The 24,950-nt window shown below is 44.1% G+C and overlaps 1 protein-coding gene across 2 annotated transcripts in view; it reads right to left on the reverse strand.

The window, feature by feature from the left end:
- AHI1 (Abelson helper integration site 1) overlaps positions 1–24,950 on the reverse strand; it is a 468,789-nt gene that overhangs the window by 76,211 nt on the left and 367,628 nt on the right. For both annotated transcript variants that reach the window (XM_033938898.1, XM_033938899.1), the window contains exons 21-23: positions 23,679–23,747; positions 369–531; positions 134–231 (exon numbers count right to left, since the gene is read on the reverse strand). In XM_033938898.1, the coding sequence (XP_033794789.1) occupies positions 134–231; positions 369–531; positions 23,679–23,747 (330 nt within the window). The remainder of the gene's footprint in view (positions 1–133; positions 232–368; positions 532–23,678; positions 23,748–24,950) is intronic.

The raw sequence follows: 24,950 nt of genomic DNA on the forward strand, positions 1-24,950 counted from the left end.
AATATTCTGTTGCAGCATTTCTGCAAGTTAGCAGGGAAGAAATATAAAACTGATCCAAAAGAAAGTAAAGGATGATAAACTTCTATCTTGCATTTTTAGAGGAAAAGCAGAATATTCTATTTTAAATGTTTACCCTCTGCGGTGCTGGACATTCCACCTCTTTAGTTTGCTCATCAGGCTGTTGGGGAGAATAATCTGGCTCTGCTGATGAAGACTGTTCTTCATATTGTTCTGAAAATATAAACAAAATACAGTATAGGTGTACAGAAGTATCCATTCAGAAGAATTTCAGCAGAATTGAGTGATAAAATATTAAATCACCAATTTAAGCTTACATGGGTGTACTGGACAGAGAGTAGTCTACTTACTTTCACCAGCCACATAATTAGCTGGAAAATAGCCTTGTTGTCCATTTGCTAGGTAGCCAAACCACCAGCTGTCATTATCTTTATACAACACTTGGATAATGTCACTGCGATGGATGGTTAACTCATCTGATCGATGTGCAGTATAGTCATAAAGAGCCACTACCTAAATGAGAGATAAGACCACCACAGCTTTATCAGAACTGTGCCACAAAGAAAAAAGTATAACATCTACTTCCTCTCACAGAAAAGCTGCTGAAACCAAAACTGCACCTTGGTAAAAGTTGAGGCTGTCTAAGGTTTTGCAAATGGGATCTTGAGTGGTGGGTACACAGCAGGAGAAGTTAGATAAAAGACTGTGGGATTGTATAAATGGTTAAGAATATTTCACACAAATGTTAAGTCTAGTTTCAAAATAGCAGCTGCTATTTGAATAGGTCCTGTGAAGTAAAAGGTAGAGAGGAGAAACCTCCTGCTAAATTCTGCTACCACATTTAGTATCCATTCTTTGTTGGTATTCAATATGCGTGAAATAAATACTTTTCAGCTTTAATGGTTTTACTAGAAGGTATGAAATGACACTCTTAATTGAGTAGCTTTAATTTAATAACATCATTTCAAAATACAAAATCAGAAATTAGCCAACATTTCTACATGCAATATAGTTAGTAATGTCAAACTGCATTAATTGTCTGATATTCTTTCAAACAGGTATTTATGTGAAGAAAATATTGTATATTCCCTAACTTTATCAACATTGGAGGTAATCATGTAACTATTTCCAACATGACTGGTAAGGAACTAAGAACATAAGAAATGCTGCTGCTGGGTCAGACCAATGGTCCATCCTGCCCAGAGGTCCGCTCACACGGTGGCCTTAGGTCAAAGACCAGTGCTCTAAATGAGTCCAGCCTCACCTGCATACATTCCAGTTTAGCAGGAACTTGTCCAACTTTGTCTTCAAACCCTGGAGGGTGTTTTCCCCTATAACAGGCTCCGGAAGAACGTTCTAGCTTTCCACCACTCTCTGGGTTAAGAAAAATATCCTTACATTTGTATGGAATCTATCCCCTTTCAACTTTAGAGTGCGCCCTCTCGTTCTCCCTACCTTGGAAAGGGTGAACAGTCTGTCTTTCTCTACCAAGTCTATTCCCTTCAGTATTTTGAACGTTTCGATCAAGTCCCCTATCAGTCTCCTCTTTTCAATGAAGAAAAGGCCCAGTTTCTCCAATCTCTTATTGTACAGCAAATCCTCCATCCCCTTAACCATTTTAGTCGCTCTTCTCTGGACCCTTTCGAGTAGTATCTTGTCCTTCTTCATGTACGGCAACCAGTGCTGGACACAGTATTCCAGGTGAGGGCGTACAATGGCCCGGTACAGCGGCATGATGACCCTCTCCGATCTGTTCTTAATCATTCCTAGCATTCTGTTCGTCCTTTTTGCTGCCGCTGCGCATTGTGCAGATGGCTTCATCGACTTGTCGATCAGACCTCCCAAGTCTCTTTCCTGGGAGGTCTCTCCAAGTACCGCCCCGGATATCCTGTATTCATGCATGAGATTTTTGTTCCCGACATGCTTCACTTTACACTTATCAACGTTGAACCTCATTTGCCATGTCGATGCCCATTTCACAAGCTTGATTATGTCATGTTGCAGATCTTCACAATCCCCCTGCATCTTCACTACTCTGAATAACTTCGTATCGTCTACAAATTTAATCATCTCACTCGTCGTACCAATGTCCAGATCGTTTATAAAGATGTTGAAGAGCACAGGTCCAAGTACCGAGCCCTGCGTCACCCCACTGGTGACGCTCTTCCAGTCCGAGTATTGTCCATTTACTCCCACTCTCTGTTTCCTATGCTCCAGCCAGTTTTTGATCCACTTGAATATTTCACCCTCGATTCCATGACTCGCAATTTTCTGAAGTAGTCGTTCACGCGGAACCTTGTCGAACGCCTTCTGAAAATCCAGATATACAATGTTGACCGTGTCACTCTTGTCTATCTGCCTGTTTACTTCCTCGAAAAAGTGCAGCAAGTTCGTCAGACAAGATCTGCCTTTGCTGAAACCGTGCTGGCTGGTCCTCATCAGACCATGTCCGTCAAGGTGATCAATGATGTGGTCCTTTATCAGCGCCTCTACCATCTTTCCCGGTACCGAGGTTAGACTCACCGGTCTGTAGTTTCCCGAATCTCCCCTCGAACCCTTTTTGAAGATCGGCGTACCATTCGCTACCTTTCAGTCTTCCGGAATCTTTCCCGATTTGATTGACAGGTTGGCTACTAGTTGAAGCAGTTCAGCTATAGTCCCTTTCAGTTCCTTAATGACCCTTGGATGGATGCCATATGGTCCCGGGGATTTATCGCACTTTAGCCTATCAATCTGCCTGTATACCTCTTCTAGACTGACCGTCAGCCCTGTCAGTTTCCCGTCTTCGTTTCCAGCATAGAGCCTGGTGGGTTCCGGTATGTTGCGTATATACTCTTCAGTAAATACAGATGCAAAAAATGTGTTCAGTTTGTCAGTGATTTCTTTATCTTCCTTTAGCACTCCCTTTATTCCACAGTCATCCAACGGACCCACCGCTTCCTTCGCGGGTTGTTTACCCTTAATGTATTGAAAGAATGGCTTCAAGTTTTTCGCCTCCTTGGCTATTTTTTCCTCTAGTCTCTTTTGGCCCCTTTACCGTCTTATGGCACCTGCATTGATGTTGTTTGTGCTTATTCCAGTTTTCATCCGTTTTTGACCTTTTCCATTCCTTATATGAAGTTTTCTTGTCTCTGATCTCTTCCTTCACCTCTATAGTGAGCCATGCCGGTTCTTTGTTCTTTTTCCTCTTGGATTCTTTGTTGATACGCGGTATATGTAGATTTTGCGCCCCGGTATCTGTGTCCTTAAAAAGGAACCAAGTTTGCTCTAGCATTTTTACAGTGCTTATCCTCTTCTTAATCTTCTTCCCCACCATAAGTCTCATCCCTTCGTAATTTCCCTTGCGGAAGTTCAGCGCCGTGGCCATCTTTCTGGACCGGTGTTTCTCCCCTGCGTCCAGGTTGAAGTGGATATTGTGATCGCTGCTTCCCAGCGTCCCCTCTACTTCTACACCTGTGCCGGTCCTCGCAGTCCATTCAGAATTAAGTCCAGAATTGCATTTCCTCTTGTGTTTTCCTTGACAAGTTGTTCCAGGAAGCAATCGCCTACAGCATCCAGGAACTTGGTCTCCCTAGCGCAGCCGGTGGTGCCTAGGTTCCAGTCTATCCCCGGATAGTTGAAGTCACCCATGATAACTGCATTGTCTCCCTTGCATTTTCACTTAATCTCGTCCATCATTTCTCCATCAATTTCTTCGGACTGCCCTGGGGGTCGGTAGTAGATGCCGATCTTCGTTTCCAATCCATTTGTTCCCAGAATTTTGACCCATAGAGACTCTAACTTGTTCGTCATTTCTGGCGTGTTCTCTCTAGTAGATTCAATTACCTCTTTTTGAGCCACTCTGTCTCTGCGGTATAGATTGTATCCCAGTAGCACAGTGTCCCAGATGTTTTCCTCAGTCCACCATGTTTCTGTGATTCTGTTGATGTCAATGTTATCTTTTTGTGCCATAGCTTCTAATCCACCCATCTTATTCCTTAGGCTCCTTGCGTTCGTTTACATACACTTGAGTTTACAGCCTGTTCCTTTCTTGCATTTCTTTCCCTCTTGTGTCCCTTTCGGTCTTACTTGCCTGTGATCTGGTGAGTCTTCCCCTATATCTTGCTGCACGGTGTCCTCCGGTGAGTCTTCTCCTCTAGCTTCCTGCACGATATCCTCTGGGTATACCAGTTCCCGAACCATCAACTCTCTCACTCGGTCGACTGTCGGCTTTCCCCTTCTTCCTAATTTAAAAACTTCTCAACTTCTCGCTTGATGTTGCTTGCAAGTAGCTTCGTTCTGTCTCTGCTGAGGTGGAGTCCGTCCTTCCTGTACAGCTTGCTCTTCCCCCAGAACATCGTCCAGTTGCGCATGAAGTGGAATCCTTCTGCCTCAAACCAGCGCTGCATCCACACGTTGACTGCTTGTAGCTCCATCTGCCTCTTCTCATCAGCCCTAGGTACCGGTAGGATCTCTGAGAATGCTATCCTCTGCATTCTGTTCTTCAGCCTCCTTCCTAGCATCTGGAACTGGTCCTTCAGTACTTCTCTGTTGTAGTTCCTGCTGCTCATGTTGTTCGTCCCCACATGGATCATCACCGCTGTATCTTCTTTCTCCACACTGTCGATGATCCTGTTGATGCAGCTCACTATGTCTTCTACCTTGGTTCCTGGTAGGCAGGTCATCATTCGATCCAGTCGTCTTCCCGATATGTAGCTGTCAACTTGGCTGATGATAGAGTCCTCCATGATGATTGCTATCCTTTCTATCTTCTCTTGATTCTCCAGCCGCAGGTCCATGTCCCTGGTGTATGCCCATCTCTCCAGTTCTTCTCATCCTGGCGTTCGTCTTCTTGTGGGTTCTCTCCGCTGTTTCCAGATCTTGCTGCTGTGTCCCCCATTTCCTCCTAGTGGCTGTCTGTCTGGCGGTCCACTCTCTATAGGCTTATCCTGGCAGTTCAACTGTTGCTGTTGTCTTTCCACAGCCTCCCTGTATGCATCTTCTATGAAGTTCTTCAGCTCCCGGACTTCTTCCTCGATGGTGTCCTCTGTCTTGATGATCTCTGCTTCTCTGTCTTCTTCCTCTACTGCTTGAAGTGCCTCCAGTTCCAGTATTCTGCCCTCCAGAAGTATGACTTGCTTCTTCAGGCTTTCCAGTTCTCTGCATCGAGCGCATACATAAGACCGCCTCCCAGAAGGGAGGTAGTCATACATATGGCAGATGGTGCAGAAAACTGGGTAGCTCAACATCCTGCTTTTTTCTGCTGCCTCCATTGCTGCCTGCTTGCCGGTCTCCTGTGGATGTCTGCTGTGGATGTCTTCTGTCCCTGCTGCATCTTCTGTGCCTGCTGCGTCTTCTGTGTTCGCTTGGTGATGTCTTCAGTGTCTGCCTGGCTGTGTGTCCTCAGCGCCTGCTGTGATCTCCCTCTGCTCTTCTTTAGTGTGTCTGCTGTGGATGTCTTCTGTGTTCACCTGGTGATGTCTTCAGTGTCTGCCTGGCTGTGTGTCCTCAGCGCCTGCTGTGGTCTCCCTCTGCTCTTCTTTAGTGCATCTGCTGTGGATGTCTTCTGTGCCTGCTGCGTCTTCTGCTCATCCCTTCTCGAGGCCCTTCGCAAAGGTGCTCTCGCTAAGGCGAGTACCTTTAACGCTCACCTTCGACGCGCGCCGAAGATTGCATGCCATTGGCCCCTCCCTTTTTAAGGGGGAGCTCCGAATCCGCTGCTGGTGATGTGAGGGGTGGGCGGAGCTACCTCTCGCCCCAGCCCTTCACCCTCTGCTGGACTCCTCTCCCTTCTGCCTCCGCTGTTCTAACTCCTCTCCTCTCCACTTCCGCTTCTCTCCTCAGTCCTTCTCCTGCCTGCCCGATCTCAAGGCAAGGCAAGCTCAACAATTATTAGGGGGGGGGAGAAGGTGTTAAGCTTGAACAATACAAACCAAAAAATAATTAAAGCAGATGGGCAGATGGAATTCAGAAGGGAGGAAAAATTTGTATTACCAAATGTGTCTCTTGCCGTGCAGTATATCTACAGTATTGGATTAGACTTGATTATATAGAAACTAACAAGTTTTTATATTATTTATTTTTTTCAAGGCATGTGGCACATATATAAGATACAAAGAACAATTTCAAAGCCTTCTGGAGGTAAATAGCCATTAAATATTTGTGAGATTTTTTTTCATTCCTGAACAAATATTGTTATGAGTGTGTGCTCTTAAAGAGTGCATACTATGTGGAGAGAAGGTGCTTTAAAGCAATGTTCTTCAACCTTTTTACACCTATGGACTGGCGGAAATAAAAAAAATTAATTTTGTGGTCTGGCAACAGAGCGTGGACTGGCGGTTGAAGAGCACTGGGCTAAGTCATGGGCCAGACCCCGCCCCTCTCTGCCCCCATAATAGTACTAATTGTAACACTATTTTTTCCATTCATTTTTCATATATACACACAATCAGAGCCGTCATCAGGGCAGTACTACCAGTCCTGCATTCAGGGGCCCAGAGCTGACAGGGGGCCCGGGCTCCCCCAGGGTCCTAGGCCACAGTCTAGGGAGGGGGCGGGCCGCCCCAGGTGCACAGGAGAGAGCTGGACGGTGAACCTGCGGAGTTCAATACATCTCGAGCCGCGAGGCTCGTCTTCTGTTCCTACCTGCCCTGCCGCTCACATATAGCCCATCGGAAGTGTTCCCCAATGTCAGCGCTGACGTCGGAGGGAGGGCTTAAGCAAAGCCTGCCCTCCGACATCAGCGCTGATGTCGGAGAATACTTCCGGTCGGCTATTTGTGCGCGGCAGAGCAGGCAGGAGACAAGCTCTTGGCTCGAGCTCCGTTTTGCTGAGAAAGTTGCAAAAATGGGCTGGGAGGCAAACGCGGAACACAAAAGGGGGGAAGGAGTGCGTTTTGGACACAGAAGGCATGGACTTGGGAGAGAGGAAGGGAGGGAAAGAGATGCTGAGGTGGGGGAGGGAATGTATTTTTGGACAGAGAAGGCATGGACTTGGGAGAGAGGAAGGGAGGGAAAGAGATGCTGAGGTGGGGGAGGGAATGGGTTTTTGGACACAGAAGGCATGGACTTGGGAGAGAGGAAGGGAGGGAAAGAGATGCTGAGGTGTGGGAGGGAATGAGGTTTTGGACACAGAAGGCATGGACTTGGGAGAGAGGAAGGGAGGGAAAGAGATGCTGAGGTGGGGGAGGGAATAGGTTTTTGGACACAGAAGGCATGGACTTGGGAGAGAGGAAGGGAGGGAAAGAGATGCTGAGGTGGGGGATGGAATGGGTTTTTGGACACAGAAGGCATGGACTTGGGAGAGAGGAAGGGAGGGAAAGAGATGCTGAGGTGTGGGAGGGAATGAGTTTTTGGACACAGAAGGCATGGACTTGGGAGAGAGGAAGGGAGGGAAAGAGATGCTGAGGTGGGGGAGGGAATGGGTTTTTGGCACAGAAGGCATCGACTTGGGAGAGAGGAAGGGAGGGAAAGAGATGGTAGTGTACACGGGGAATAGAAGAAAGGAGAATTTTTGGTCATAGGGAGGGAGTGAGGTACAGATAGTGGCATACCAAGGTGGGGGAGGGTGGGGGGGCGGTCCACCCCGCCCCGCCCCGGGTTTATGTCCCAAGGGGGTGCACAGCTGGCCACCCTCCAGTGTTCTCCCTAGGCCGGCAAACTGCGGCTCTTTAGCCACTTGAGTGCCACCGCCACCATCGGGAACAGGCCGGTGCCGAGTTCTCCCTGCTTTTCCCTGTGGGGCCTCGCCACTCGCGTCAATTCTGACGTCGGAGAGGATGTTCTGGGCCAGCCAATCGCTGCCTGGATGGCCTAGAACGTCTTCTCCGACATTAGAATTGACGTCGGATGGTGAGAGTTGGTCAGCCCTGCGGGGAAGAGAAGCAGGGCAAACTCGGCGCCGGTCTGTTCCCGATGGCGGCAGTGGCAGCCTATTCCCCAGTGGCGGTGGCAGCATTTTCCCAATGGTGGTGGCATAGGGGAGGGCAGGGAGAAAGAAAGAAATAGGGGGACAGGAAGCCAGAAAGAAAGAAAGGGGGCAGGGTGAAACAAAGAAAAATGGGGCACGGAGAGAGAGAAAAAGACAGACATACATAACGAAAGAGGGTGTTGAGAGAGAAAGAAAGAAGGGGGCAGGGTGAGAGAGAGAGAAAAACAGACATACAGAAAGAAAGGGGGTATGGAGAGAGAGAAAAAGAAAGAAGGGGCAGGGTGAAACAAAGAAAAAGTTTGGGGAGGGAATGAGGTCTGGAGGAGAGGAAGCATACAGGAGGCTGAAAGAAGGGAAGAAATATTGGATGCACAGTCAGAAGAATAAAGTGCAACCAAAGACTGATGAAATTACCAAAGGTAGGAAAAATGATTTTATTTTCAATTTAGTGATGCAAATGTGTCTGCTTTGAGAATTTATATATGCTGTCTATATTTTGCACTATGGCCCCCTTTTACTAAACCGCAATAGCGTTTTTTAGTGCAGGGAGCCTATGAGCGTTGAGAGCAGCGTGGGGAATTCAGCACAGCTTCCTGCGCTAAAAACCGCTATCGCGTTTTAGTAAAAAGGGAGGGGGAAAATTTGTCTATTTTTGTATAGTTATTACTGAGGTGACATTGCATAAAGTCATCTGCCTTGACCTCTTTGAAAACCCGCGGAATATAAATGATAATTAACATTTTCTGTGCGTACAGCGTGCTTTGTGTTTTTAAAATTTTATTGTTGGTAGATCATTTTGACTTGGCCACAAAGGTAAGGGGGAGGGAGGGGAGCTGCTGAAAGACATCTAGTAATCCTTGCAGGCTTGACTGTGCAGGGAATTATTTTTGTAAAATCATGTTTTGTTATGTGACTGGCATTATTTTGACTTTAATTTCTATGAATGAATAGAATGAAAATGATATAAATTACTTGCTTGTTTTTATGTGCGTGCGCTGAAGGAAAGTGGAGAGAGAGTGGGCTGAGGACGCTGAAGGGAAATGGGGAAGAGAGAGTGGGGAGAAGACGCTGATTTATAAATTGACAATTGTACAGAATATTGTTTCTTTTTTATATTCATCCATAGCTGCATGTTAATGATGTGCTCATATGCACTTATTTATCATCATAACATATACATCATCATTAACATGCAGCTGTGGATGTGTAAGGACAGGCTGAGGAGGATGGATGGGAAGGAAGGAAGGTGCACATATCAACATATCATACATTTTTAACATGCATGATGGAGCTATAGGCAAGCTGAGGAGGATGGGATCATATAGATGTGTATGTTCAGATATGCGCTCAGATGTGTAGTTTTTTCTGATATATTTATTAAGCTTACAGTATTTATAAAAACACATTTAATACTTGTTACAAAAAATATTGTGCAATTGTGATCTACTTCTGGCCTACAAAGGTCAAAAGAAATCCTTAACTGAGATTTTACATTCAAAAGTGAATTATAGCTACTAGCACTATTATTTATTAGTTATTTATTATGCAAATGTTTGTTAGTTTGTGATTAGTTCAGTATTAGACATATGTTAGTTTAGAATAGATAGGTATAGATTAGTTTAGGTTAGGTTAGGGTCCTGCTGAAAGAGTCTACCTTGACGTGGTTGCAGGCTTACAAATCTTTTGGTCAAAGAGTGCGGCGACAGAGAAAAGTATGTGTGTATTTGGCCCATGGAAGAAGGAGGGGGGTCTGGGGGGAAGGGGTGCGTGGGGGGCCCAATAGGATTGCTCAGTAAGGGGCCCAGAAATTTCTGATGGCGGCCCTGCACACAATATAATCTTATTAACAACACATAAGAATTGCCGCTGCTGGGTCAGACCAATGGCTCACGCGGCGGCCCCAAGGTCAAGACCAGTGCTCCAAATGAGTCCAGTCTCACCAGTTTAGCATGAACTTGTCCAACTTTGGCTTGAAACCCTGGAGGGTGTTTTCCCCTATAACACATAATGGTTAACCACAAAATTAAACTATACAAAGCAGACTGTATGCTTTTCAACATTCATTCCTACCAGAACAGATAGCACAGTTACTTACCATAACAGGTGTTATCCAGGGACAGCAGGCAGATATTCTCAACATAAGGGTGACATCAACCACAAAGCCCCGATGTGGACAGCTTCACAAGCAGACTTGCTTGAAGAACTTTTGGAAAGTTCGTGGCTGCCGCACCGTGAGTGCCTTCCCGCTCGACGTAGGGCGCGCGTCTCCTCAGTTCATATAGCTAGCTAGGTTCATAGACATAATCGCAGAAGACAAAGGCGCACGCCGACAACTGAGTGCAAGACGGAGGCGCGCGCCGAAGATAATTACTGTTTTTAGGGGCTCCGACGGGGGTTTTTGTTGGGGAGCCCTCCCACTTTACTTAATACAGATCGCGGCGGCATTGTATTGTGAAGTTTTCAGTAAAATGTGGGGCGTTACAAACCCCCAAACCCCCCACAATGCCCCCACAACGCGGCACGATCTGTATTAAGTAAAGTGAGGGGGTTCCCCCCCACGGCTCCCCGTTGGAGCCACTAAAAACAGTAATTTTCTTCGGTGTGCGCCTCCGCGCTGCGCTCAATTGTCTGCACGCGCCTTTGTCCCAGTGTGCTTTTGACCTGACACCAGCTAGCTAAGAAGCCAACCAGGGTAGGTGGGTTGGTTGAATATCTGCCTGCTGCCCCTGGATAACACCTGTTATGGTAAGTAACTGTGTTTATCCCTGGACAAGCAGGCAGCATATTCTCCATATATGGGTGATCCGTCTGGAAAAAGAATCCAGACAATAATAAGAGGTGAATATATGAACCGAGGACCAAGTGGCAGCATTGCAGATTTCCTCAATAGGAGTAGATCTAAGGAAAGCTACAGATGCTGCCATGGCTCTAACTTTATGGGCTGTGCCCACCCACCATCATGAAATCCGCCCCCCCTTATTCAAAGCCGAACTCTCCAATTGGGTCTCACTATGCCTGTCCACTGGTCACTTCCCAACTGAACTTGGCCACATTCTTGTATCCACAGCAATGGAACCTTCTCTCATCACTGGCGCAATCCCTGCAGAGTCCCACAAGGCTCCCCTCTAACCCCTCCCTTTTCAACATTTACTTGGCCCCTCTGGCACGGACACTAGCCGACTTAAACCTAAAATCATTCATATACGCAGATGACATCACCATTATCATTCCCCTAACTTCATTCACACAACAGACGGAACAACTTACCTCTTCTGTCCTCACCAAGTTAGAACTATGGACCTCACAATTCAAATTGAACACCGAAAAAACCAAAATTTTCCTAGCAAGTCCTACCCATAAACTAACAAACACTTCCCTGAAATTGAACGGCCTAGACTATCCTATCAACCCCACCATAAAAATCCTTGGAGTCCTCCTAGACAGATGCTTGACCTTCGAAGATCATACCAGTGCCCAGGTCAAAAAATGTTTCTGCTCCCTCTGGAAACTTCGCACCATTAAATGCTACTTCGACCACCTCTCCTTCCATCTTCTGGTCCAATCACTAATCTTAAGCATACTGGACTATAGTAACATCATATACCTGGGATCCTATAAAAACAGCAATAAACGTTTAAGAATAGTTCAAAATGCTGCCGTCTGCCTCATTTTCGGCCTCAAAAAATATGACCACGTTAGCCCCTATTACACTAAACTCCACTGGCTGCCGGTGGAGGCAAGGATCATCTTTAAATTCGCTTGCCTCTGCTTCATAACCTTAGCAGGCTCTTCACCAATCTACCTATCTGAGCACCTTGAAATTGCAGGCCCCTCTTGTACATGAAACACCTACCTATTTTCCTTTCCTTCCCTGAAGAGCTGCCTCTTCAAGAAATTCCTCGACAGATCCCTAGCATTCCAAGCGGGCAAATGGAACAAATGCCTCACAGCCCTCATCTAATGCAGTATACAAGAATAAAGTTATTATTATTATTAACCCTCCCTGATGATTGTGAGGACCCAAAGGTCAGATGTAATCAGTTCCCATCGTTGATAAAAATGATGAATATGACCTCCGATGGGAAGAGGGGAAGACAGAGGCAGAAAGATTGATGTTATGCTCTGTGTGAGATGGTCAAAAAGGCTGAGTGGACTTGGGTGCAGCATGAGCCTGAGGTTTACGCTGCTGTTGTTGTTGCTGCTGCTTTTTCTTAGAAGGCGGCCTTGAATAAGGTGTTGACTTCTGAGGTTAACGCCTTTGATAAGATGGAGGAGGTCTATAACTCTTAGCGGTGAAGGCTTTGGCCGAAATATAGAAGCAAACGATTTCTCATGCTCAGATAAGCGTTTTGTGACTGCCTCAATGGAGTCATCAAACAACTCATTTCCCTGACATGGAATGTTGGCAAATCAATCTTGTAAGTTTGGATCCAAGTCCACAGTTCGTAAGCAGGCTAGACAACGCATGGCTACAGAGAATGCAGTGACCCTGGAGTACATTTCAAAAGCATCATATGCAGCTTGATCCATATGCATGCAAAGTTGACCTAGAGTAGAATGCTTATGCTGGAACTCTGATAATCGATGGTTTGGGATATACTTGAAAAAGCAGGCATAGCGTTGACCCAATGCTTCAGATATGATATGAAATCAAAATTATAGTTTAAAATCCTATTTGTCATCATAGAATTTTGATACATCCGACGGCCAAACTTGTCCATGGTCCTGCCCTCTCAGCCAGGAGGGACTGTGGCATAAACTTTGGCAGGATTGTTTCTTTTTAAAGAAGACTCCACGAGAAGAGATTGATGGGATAGTTGAGACTTCTCAAATCCCTTACAATGAACCATCTTATATCGAGATTCCAGCTTTGCTGGCACAGCAGGAATGGAATATGGTGTATCTAGATTCCTCTTGAAAGTTTGAGAAAGAATGCCATTTATAGGTAATTTTAAAGAATCCCTAGGAGGATTAAGCATACCCAGTTCTTACAAATACTCCTTAGAGTATTCTGAATCAGACTCCAAGACAATGTTGAGATCTTTAATCATTTGGCATAAGAACTTAGTAAATGATACTGGATCTGAAGAGGGATGACGTCGTTGAGGAAAAGGTGTACGAGAGCTCTTTGAGGTACCTTTTACAGCAGAGAAAGAAGGTGAAGCCTCTCTGGAATATTGGTACCGCAGATCTGAATCCATAGGTAAAGATGAAGATGAAAGTCCACTTCTGGAATGAGTAGGAGAAGCAGAACATTTTCTTTTGGAAAAACCAGCTGGTGAAGAAAACCTCACAGGAGAGGAACTCGACTGACGACAGACCTGTGTAGTCCGGATGTGAGGTTCCACAACAGATTTCCTCGATAAGGGAGTTGGAGGCCTCGAGGAATCTTGATGCCTCAATGAGCAAGGTCTGTCTCAGGAAGAAGACCTGGGTCTAGATGAATGCCTCGAGAAACGGTGTGGAGATGAACTATGCCTCAAAGATCAGGGTATTGATTGAGATGGATCCAGCCTCAATGAGGAATGTCGAGGCGTCCCTGTCCTGTGCCTCGAAGAAGGCAATGCCTTATGCTCTGAGGTAGGACTGGCAGTTGAAACACTTGCAAGGTCGAGACACTTGCAAGGACTCAGCTCCTTGTATAGTGTGTTCAGACTGATCTCGAGGCACTCTCAAGGACTCGACTCCTTATAATACTGCTGAGTGCTCAGGCTGGACTGCAGAAAGCAGAGTCGAGGCAGGAGTCAATTTGACAAGAATATTACCAAACTCCTGATGCAGAATAGTTTCCAACATATTCTGCAAAGCCGGTACCGAGACCGCTGGAGCTGGTACAATTGGTGTGGCTAGAGACTCTGAGGAAGACAACCTCGAAGACGAGTGCTTCCTCGATTTGGAGACACGCTTCCTGGGAAGCCTCAAAGCAACGGTTCCCGTGGAGGCTGCCATTGGAGTGGGCTGAGTCTCCTGAAGGGCTGGTTTTGATAGCTTACCTGAGGGAGACACTGAGGAGAGCAGCCCTTCCGGGGACGATTTTGTTGATTTCCCCAAAGATGAAGACTTCCCCGTCGAGGGCGGCTTTAGCAAGGCCAAGACTTTAAGTCCCGTAGAAGACTTTGGCACAATCAAGGTTGGATCCAGGTTTTTGAAGGGAGATCCATGCCCCCGAAAATTTTTTCAATCTGGACTCGACGGTGTTTAAGGGCTCGATTCTGAAGTGTAGCACAGAGAGCGCCTGACTCCGGACTATGATCCAGTCCTAAACACTGAACACACCATTTATGTGGGTCAGTGATAGAAATCACGCGTTGGCATTGGCTACACTTCTTGAATCCTGTAACCGGCTGGGACATGGAATGGAAAATGGCTGCGGCTAAATTGAAGCCTGCAGGCTGAGGCTGCGGAACAGGCCCTGCCATGACAAAGCTGAAAAAAGTTTAAAATTCTCTTTTTTAAAAAAAAACAAACTTGCGCTCCACAGCGACTGTGAAAAAATAATAAACCACACAAGCCACGGCAATGAGAAGGCACGATGAACTAATTCTCGCGCAGAGCATTGAAATGAGGGCTTCTCAGCTCCGCAGAAAACTTAGAACTGAGGAGACGCTGAGGAGACGTGCGCCCTACGTCGGGCGGGAAGGCACTCGCACATGCGCAGTGCGGCAGTTGTGAACTTTCCAAAAGTTCTTCAAGAAAGTCTGCTTGTGAAGCTGTTCACATCGGGGCTCCGTGGTTGATGTAACCCATATGTTGAGAATATGCTGCCTGCTTGTCCTGGGATAATACCCCTATGTAAATATGGGACCACAAACTAAAATTACTAATATAGTCAAACGAAATCCTAAGATTCAAAACTCTGCATGTAGTACATCCCCAGAGAAAAAGAAACAAATAAATTTCTTCCTCAACAGTGCAAAATATAGACAGCAGATGAAAATTCTCAAAATTGACACAATTCAATCACTAAATTGAAAATAAAATCATTTCCCCTACCTTTGTTGTCTGTCTACCTCCCTCCCTATTGTGCCTTAATTTGATGCCTCCCTCTGCACGCATCTGCTCTCTGACCTCCTTGTCAACGTGCCATAACTTGGGTGAGGCTGGGTGTCCTGCCCTCTCTTGTTTACAAACAATGCCTTGAGAAAGCCAGCTGTCTCTTTTGTCTTCCTCCCCCTCTGCAATAAACATACCAGCGCTCCCACCTGGCCGTTTTATGCTGCCCGCAGCTGGCTCCCTCTTCCTCACTGCCCGCGGCCAGCTCCCTCTTCCTCACTTCCCCTCTTCCTCACTGCCACAATTTGCACAAAACCACGTGCGGCGGCTCCTCGCGCATCCGGCACATCATCCAGAATCCTTCCCTCTGACGTTGCGACGTCAGAGAGAAGGCTGTTAGTTCAGGGACAGGATGTGCATAGAAGCCGCTGCCTGCAGCTTTGTGCACTGATCTCCTCAGGCCCGAAGCACGTGCCGGCCGCGGACCAGCAGGAAATTTCTGCGGACCGACACCGATCCAGACCGGCAGTTGAAGAACACTGCTCTAAAGTAATTTGTCTGATGCTTCCTGAAAAGAAAACAGCATTATACATATACGCTTTATGGTTGACAATTTTCAGAGGGAAATAACATGCTTTAGAGATAGTTTATTTTTAAAGTAATGTGAACAGTCAAAACAGAAGTAGGTAAATAAAGCGCAATAATATCTCCAGGGATGGGTCACAGAAAAAAAGGAATGGGGATATATTTAATTATACAGAAGTACTGCTGCATACCCACTTTAAACATTTCCAAAAAGTTAGATGTGATTTAAAAGCTCGTTTTTCCCAAAAGGGCTTTATGAAGAAATTCTTTAAAATTTAGAGGTAGATTAAAAATCAGGTTGTTTGCAAAATAGGAACCTGAAAAGAAATTTATTTTAAAATTATTTGTTTTATATTCTTTATTACATCTGTGCTGAATAGGTAATGATTTTAGAAATGAGGAATATAAGTGAATAAATTTAATCAAACTTAGGGCCCCTTTTACAAAGCTGTGACAGCGATGAAATAAAGCCCATTCAATTTCTATGGGTTTTGATGCATTTACTTTGGCAGCATTACTACCACAGCTTTGTAAAAGGGGCCCTTTAAGCTGAAAACCACCAAATGGCAGAGATGAGTAAAGGCACAAAAGAACAGGGGAAAAAAACCCACAAAAATCAAAAGCACAAAAACAAAGTGGAATTGTCCCAATCAGAATGGTGTACAAAAAAGTGTCTTTCAACTCATCTGATAGATCCAAATGCCTTTATTCATCCAAAGTTCCGTAAATCCATACATTGACTCAATGACCCGACATGCACATGTTTCGGCCTTCCCGGCCTGCATCAGGAGTCTTGTGAGTCTTCGGGGGTGCAATGAAACGAACAAGAAATTGCACAGCCCAAGCTAAACGCTGCTTCAACGCCACGGCCTTGCTGCCAGTGAAAAAAGGCCGTGGCATTTTGCAGTGCTCTAAAAAGTTCGTGTTGAAGCAGCGTTTAGCTTGGGCTGTGCAATTTCTTGTTCGTTTCATTGCACCCCCGAAGACTCACAAGACTCCTGATGCAGGCCGGGTAGGTCGAAACATGTGCATGTCGGGTCATTGAGTCAATGTATGGATTTACGGAACTTTGGATGAATAAAGGCATTTGGATCTATCAGATGAGTTGAAAGACACTTTTTTGTGCACCATTCTGATCGAGACAATTCCACTTTGTTTTTGTGCTAGAAATGAGTAAAGGGACCGACATACAGAAAATGAAAATACTTGTAATAGATAAAAGTAGAAAAAATCCTTTCAAATTTCATAAAGTATAACCAAAGCCAAACATAAGTTACTAAAGTGACCCAGTCAATTATCTTAGATCTTGCAGTATAAATAGCTGTCTGCTGTTTCTTAAGGGAGTGCATAAGTGAATGTGAGAACTGTAGAAATCCAACTAGAAGCATACGCATGTAGGGATTGGTATTGGAGGGGTTGGGATGGTTATATTGTTTTTGAGTATGATCATTTTTGAATTGTCAGGAGGGACTGTAAGAGTCCAAGCCCTTCATGACACTAATTGTGGTTTAGGTGAATAGTAATGAGGAGGTGAGAGATGAATATTTGGGATAGGGTATCCAACTTATAAATATGTTTTTGTATGAATTTATCTTAATTGTATTCCTTTAATTCTTATTCAATAAAGCAAAGTTACTTACCTGTAGCAAGTGTTCATCAAGGACAGCAAGCCAATAATTCTCACAACCATGTGATGTCATCCAACAGAGCCTGGTTTGGACACTGCCCAACACACGGTCTCTTTAAGAGATCATTGGCAGCATCTCACCACACATGTACATCTGCCTCTTGTTCAATGTGCGAGCACAGGACCAGCAGTCTAAATGACATATCTGGAAAAGAGAACTCCAAAGGGAGGAGGGAGGATTTGTGAGAATTATTGGCCTGCTAACCTCAAAGAACACCTGCTACAGGTAAGTAATTTTGCTTTATCTAACAAACAGGCCATATTATCTCACAACTGGGAATCCCTAGGCACCAAGCTCACCAAAAACAATAATGCTAGAACAATAGGGACTTGCAACGGCAAGGACTAAACAACAAATCAACCTGAAAGTAAAACAAACTGGTTGTGAAGGTGCAGCCTGGAAGAGAAAAAAATGGGCCTATGAGGGTGGAGTTGGATTCTAGACATCAAACAGATTCTGCAGTACTGTCTGACCAAACTGGCCGTCATGTCAGGTATCTTGCTCAAGGCAGTAGTGAGATGTGAATGTGTGGACTGAACATCAGGTTGCAGCTCTGCAGATCTCTTCTATAGAGACTGACTTCAGGTGGGCTACCGATGCAGCCATAGCTCTGACATTGTGAGTTGTGACATGACCCTCCAGAGTCAGTCCAGCTTAGGCATAAATGATTTAGATGAGGTTTGCTAGCCAATTGGACAAAGCACATTTGTTGATGGCTACTCCCATAATGTTGGGATCAAAAGAAACAAAAAAGCTGGGTGTACTGTCTTTAGTCTGCTCCAGATAGGAGGCTAAAGCTTGCTTTCAGTCCAAGGTGGGCAGTGCACTTTCTCCAGAATGGACATGTGGTCTAGGAAAGAATGTTGGCAGAATTATTGACTGGTTATCCTCTTTCTAAAGCACCCACTGTAGCTTCCTTGTGACCCTGGGTAGGTCACTTGGCACTCCATTGTTCCAGGTAAAAATCTTAAGATCATGAGCCTGCTAGGGACAAAGATAGTACCTGCATATAATGTGTACAGCAATGTGTATGCCTAGTATGGCTATAGAAATGATTAATAGTAGTAGCAGAGTGCCACTCAAATTGTTCAACTCCTTCCCTTCACCAGAGGAGAATAACTCCCTCTTCAGTTAGTACCAAAGCAATTGAACAAGGCGGTGGCTGCTGCCAGAAGGATGCTGGGCTGTATAAAGAGAGGCATACCTAGTAGAAGAAAGAAGGTGTTGATGCTCCTGTAAAGGTCATTGGTGAGGCCCCACTTGGAGTATTGTGTTCAATTTTGGAGACTGTATTTGGTGAAGGACAAAAGAAGACTTGAAGTGGTCCAGAGGAGGGTCACGAAAATGATAGGAGGTTTGTGCCAAAAGACACATGAGGAGAGACTGGAAGCCCTAAATATGTATACCCTAGAGCAGGGGTAGGCAATTCCGGTCCTCGAGCCGGAGCCAGTTCAAGTTTTCAGGATATCCACAATAAATATGCATGAGATAATTTGCATTTCAAGGAGGAAGTGCATGCAAATCCATCTCATACATATTCATTGTGAATATCCTGAAAACCTGACCTGGCTCCGGCTCTCGAGGACCAGAATTGCCTACCCCTGCCCTAGAGGAAAGGAGGGACAGGGGAGATATGATTCAGATGTTCAAATACTTGAAAGGTATTAATGTAGAACAAAATATTTTCCAGAGAAAGGATAATGGTAAAACTAGAGAACATAATTTGAGGTTGAGGGGTGGTAGACTCAAGAGCAATGCAACCAAATTCTTTACTACAGAGAGGGTGGTCGATATCTGGAATGCATTCCCGAGAGAGGTGGTGGAGAGGAAAATGGTGATAGTTCAAAAAAGCATGGGATGAACACAGAAAATCTAGAATCAGAAAATAATAGTAAATAGTGAAGAACTAAGGCCAGTACTGGGCAGACTTGCACATGTCTTTATATGGCCATTTGGCTGGGGAGCGAGTCAATGGTTGGGATGGTATAGATGGGATGGAGTGAGTTTTGATGGAGACTTCAGTAGTTGGAACCTAAGCACAGTACCGGCAGAGCTTTGGATTCTTGCCCAGAAATAGCTAAGAAGCAAAAAAATTTTTTTTAGATTGGATCAGATTGGATGGACCATTTGGGTCTTTATCTGCCATCATCTACTATGTTATTATGATCTTTCCATATATTCCCCTCCCCACTGCCTGGAGGAGGAGGGGGGGTGCTCCACCCAGGGTTGCTGCGAAGCCAGGTATGCCACTGGTTCCTGGAGAGTACAGAAACACTTTTGATATGAAGATCATTAAAGTTTACAACAGCTCCATTTAAAATCCAAATGTATTGAGAGGCAGTTGTAATTGGAGGGTACTTGGTGATGGAAAGCAGGGGTTCTTCATTTGATATTTTGCTGCATTGATTCAGTGGAAAAGTGTATTTTCTGCCATTGGGCACTTGAAAGGGCACCCAGCTGACATTGGGGTTCCCCCTGCAGGAGTGAAAAGCATGAACGCTCCTGAAAGAACCAGAGGAAGCTATAATTGGAGGGTATTTGGTGACAGAAAGCAGGGGTTCATTTGATTTTTCCAGCATCGATTCCTTCTTGGTTCAGTGGAAAAGTGATGTTTCTGCCATTGGGCACTTGAAAGGACACCTAGCTGACATCGGGGTCCTCCCTGTAGGAGTGAAAAGTGTGGACACTCCTGTGGCACACGGCCTCTCACGAGTATAAAACCTATCAGATAAGTCTTCCTTTACCATTCTTCTTTATGTTTGATTATGGTGAAACGAAAGGATAAGACTCGTATATCTACGCCAGTTACTTCAGGACCAATGGATTATCATTTGGCGCCATTGGCATTGTCTTTACCTCAAGTAAATAGAATGGAGACAATATCAGGTGCTTCGTTGAGCTCTCCTGATCATACTCTTCCTCTCCCTCCAGATCTTCCTGGAAAATTAGGACCCAAAGTAGGTCCTAAAGAACCTTTGCTGGAGCCTCAAGTTACTTCTCTCATATCTTATTTGAAAATGCCTCAAGCATTTCCTAATGGGTTAGGTGTTACTGAGGCAACAGTAGAGGTTCCTCAGGAGGTTGCCTTAAAATATTTATGGCAATTGAGTTTGAGGATGGAGAGAATGCAGACATCAGTTATTAACCAGACACAAATTTTCTCTAAGGAAGTGGTTGAGAAATTTGAGATTGTTGATTCAAATATTCAAAATTTGGATACTCGTTTGATTTCAGCTGAAAAGCAGACTTCCAATTTGCAGCTGTTTACAACATATACACTTAAAGATTCCCATAGCATTCATCTGAGTTTGGAGATGATGGAGAATGTTGCAAAAGCTAGAAATCTGCGATTGGTGAATTTTCCTAAGACGCATCTGATATCCTCTGAGATTTTTTTTGGAAGTATCTTAGAGAGATATTGGGACTACAAAATGCTGAAACTTCATCGATTTCTACCCAATACTATATTTCTCAAAAATAAAAATTGATGGTGGAACAGGGAGTAGACCAACTTGTAACAAAGCAGTTTAACCTTACGGAGTTTCTTGAAGATTCACAAGATGTTATACAAGATAGAGCTACTCTCTTAATTACATGTGTGAAAGAATCTGACAGAGCTTTAATCATGAGGATGTATTTTAGAAATAAACAGGCAAAATTATGTGGTGATAAAGTTCTGATATTTCCTGATATGGCCCAATCCACACAGCTCAGGAGCAAAGTTTTTTTGGCTTTAATTTTAAAAACTCGAGCTGTGGAGATCGGTGCCACATTTTTCCTAAAATTCCCATGTAAGTGTTTAATAACTTTTCAGAGTAAAGAATATATCTTTTGGAATTCTATTCAGTTGGAACAATTTCTTAAAGCTCATGAGAAATAGGGTTCAAATTATATTTCTGATTTAGGTAAAAGGAGACAGAATAGATTTTTTGTACCCAAATAATTAGGATATTTTATCTTATAAATTTTCCTAAGTTGCAGTTGTATAAATATGATGCACCTTCCCTCTTGTAAATATGGGCTTGTTGGACCTTTCTTTGTAATAATACTTGTAAAGGGTTTTTTGTTTTTAATACTTTAAATAGTGTTGTTCCATTTTCCTTAACTTCTGTAAATGCAAATATGAAAATTCTTTCAATAAAAAATAAAATCCCATTGCATTTATTATTTTTATTTTTGTCTACAAAACAGTGCAGTTACAGGATAGGATTTGAGTATAGTTGAAGAGTAGCTTTTGGTAGTGTGACTCTGGAATCTACAGACTCTGGAACTGCTGTCGGCTTTTTATTGTTTCTCTTTTTAATTTTATGTAGCTTGCCTTGATTGTTTAGTAGAAAGGTGGAAAATCTAGTTTATAGAAAACAAACAAACATTGTTAGGCCTTGTTGCAGGTGTCAGTGTTCTATGACTAATCACCCCAGCAGTATATAGAAATATAGTAGAAAACAAACCTAAATACTGCTAATGGCCAGCAATACACATCAGTGTTATTAGCCCAACAAATTTGAAGGGCTACGGCCTCAGAAACGGAGCCTACGCACAGCAGTGCCAATCACAAACTGAGGATAATCTGCGTAGTGAAATTGCTCCTGCTCCAATCATTGGCCAACACACATCAATTTTTTTAGTGCAGTAATGTGAGTACTGTTACTTTGTTTTGCTATTTCTTTGGTTCCTGGGAGCTTAATACATTTTTTTATTTTGATCTCAATTTTACAGTGAGCCTTGATTTTTGAATGTCCTGGTGGCCCTGACGCAGCGGATGATCTTGATTATAAAATTCCCGCGAAACGCTGGCCGCGTCGGCAAACAAACACTGGTGACTGTATTTTCCTGTAAAGACAAGTCAACTACAAAGCTAAGTCGCTTTTTTGGTCTAAGTTTTTCATATTCTGGCTTGCACTTACACATTGTAACCCTGTAGAGGTTGTATTTATAGCTTCATTTAATTGCTTTTGAAAAATTTTCTAAAAAAATTGATGTGTGTTGGCCAATGATTGGAGCAGGAGCAATTTCACTATGCAGATTATCCTCAGTTTGTGATTGGCACTGCTGTGCGTAGGCTCCGTTTCTGAGGCCGTAGCCCTTCAAATTTGTTGGACTAATAACACTGATGTGTATTGCTGGCCATTAGCAGTATTTAGGTCAGTGTTCTATGGACATAAATCTTTATTTTGTTGTTGCTCCTAGTTCACATATAGCAGGCAAGGAAACTCACAGGATCTGAGTCTTCCTGTTTCTGAGATGCCAAGGGTGGCCCGTGCCAAAGCTGCAGATTTACCACCATTATGCAGGAAAATACTGGAGGTTTTTCTCACGGGCCCCAGCCATGTCTAAAACTAGTTCTGGCAGATATATATGCCAAAAACTGTCATATTCTAATTAATAAAAATAAAATAAAATTATTTTTTCTACCTTTATCTGGTCCTTTTATTTTTCAAATTGGGTTAGTCCCAGTCTCTAATTTCTACTTTTCTATGTCTTCTTTTGTCAGGAGTTTCTTGTCTATCTGGTATTTCTTTTCTCTCCATGTTCACCATTCATCTTTCTTTCGGGATTTTATAAAGGCCCAGTGGCACAAGCACCGAAGGTACTTTGACAAAATGCTGAGAAAAGATTTCATGAATTTTGGGAGTTGTATTCTGCAATAGTGTCTTGCAGGAAGTGTGAAAGACTGAGGAGTTGGGGGGCACCCAGCTCAGGACCCATGAAAATGAACAAGAGTTGATGTCAACTTATAGACTCCAGAAAAGAAATTGCTTGAAGAAATCAGGAGATTCTACGGATCGGCAGACTAGATGGGCCATTTGGCCTTTATCTGCCGTTATGTTTCTATGATTCTTTGTGATTCAGTCAATGAAGGACTTGAGGCATTTGCCTCTATCCATCTTCTAGAGCTCTTATATTTTGACTATTTTTTGCATATCCACTGGGGCACTTCTCATCCTACTGTAAAGAGAAGCTACACAAACAAAAATATGGAATGCAATAGCATATTAATCACATTGATTATTGTTCAATGATCTGAAAATTGCCCATGTCTTTCCTGGGGCACACAGTTCACAAGACCAATACTATGATTTCTCTCTCACAATAGCAAAATCCTGTTCTAAGATGCAGGTTTTAAAAGCCACCTCCTTTTTTTGCTACCAATATAATGGGACATCCAATGGTACAAGCTTGATTTTAATGTGTTCTGAAATCTACAAAAATAAGTTGATTTTGAGTTGCGAGGAGCAGTTGTTTACCGCCGTAACAACTTCAACTAGAGGTATGGGGGAAGGGTGCATGCGCAGCGGGGAAGGAGCAGGGGGGGGGTTGCATGGAAGTTGGGATTGGGTTAAGAGGGGGAGGAGACAAGGGCAGGGGAGGGGCACCACTGCCTCAGGCGCCTCTCACCCTCGCTACGCCACTGCCCTGAAGTCCCAATTATTTTAAAAAATCATGACCTCTTCCAACATGCATCATCAGAACAATTATACTCACAGTTTCTTGCACTGGCATCAAACTATCAGCTTCTATTTTAAGTGATGAAGTAGAAGGATCAGCAACATTCTAAAAAAAAAAAAAGATTTCACATTAACATAGACATGATCATTTTGAAAACTAAAAAATTTAAGTCCATCTTATAAATCATTTTCCAAACTATAACTGAAAATACAAAAAGGACATTTCATAGATATTTACCTTAGTAAAATGACCCAATTGAAAACTAAATGTATGACTAAATGTATTTGTGAGTTCCACAGTATATACTGTATATACTTGAATGTAAACTGAGATTTTTGGGTCAAAAAATGGCTTAAAAAAGGGGGGTTTCAATTTATATTCGAGCTAAGCCCATCCCACACCCACCGTGGACCTCCAGGACTGCCCTGTTGGTCCAGTGGTTCAGGAAGGCGGAGTTGCCATCAATCCCTCCCTCCTAGAGACTTTGTGCAACTAGTTCACCCCTCTCTTTCCCTAGCGGTTCCCCTGCAGGTCTATCTTAGGTCCCTGGTGGTCTAGCAGCGATCCCTTTAAGCTCCTGCTCGGCAGTCTTTGTAGTGAAAAAAAAAGTCTTATGTAAGATCCTGCGGCAAACTTTGTGAGGCTCCCAGTCTGAGGCTCGCAGTCTAGTGAAGTTTGTCGTGGGATCTCACGGCACTCATTTTTTCACTAGAGATTGGCGGGCAGGAGTGTAAAGGGATCGCTCCTGCTCCGCCTCGCCATTGGACCATCGGGGACCTAAGGTAGACCTGCAGGGGGACCAGGAAAGGAGGGGCAGGCTAGTTGCATAAAGTTGCCGAGAGGAAGGGATTAAAGGCAGCTCTGGTTCCCTGCTCCACTGGACCACCAGGGCAGTACTAGAGACCTATGGTGGGTCTAGAGGGTAGGGGGGCATGATTGACTGGCTGTTTGGCTGCAGAACTGGTAGATAGGACACCATGGAAGGGAGGAGGGCTTGCTTCTGCTCTGTACTAGAACTTGAATATAAACCATTGGCTTATATTCAAGTTAACCTTTTTTCCTCGATTTATATTCGGATCGGTTTATATTTGAATATATATGGTACATGTTTAGTTGCATTGTGTTCCTGTGAATCTATTTAAGTTGGGGTAGAAACAGATTTCGCACAAGTGATTTCAACTGCATGTGCTTCACTTTACCCCTGCTCAGTCACCCACACAAACAGCAAGTATAAAGTCCTGGGTCCTTTTAGTATACTCTGCAGCAACTGCTAATATGCTTGTTTTCCTTAACAACCATGTGTGCTTG

Source organism: Geotrypetes seraphini, chromosome 3 (genome assembly GCF_902459505.1).
Source record: "Geotrypetes seraphini chromosome 3, aGeoSer1.1, whole genome shotgun sequence".
Classification (NCBI taxonomy): Eukaryota; Metazoa; Chordata; class Amphibia; order Gymnophiona; family Dermophiidae; genus Geotrypetes; species Geotrypetes seraphini.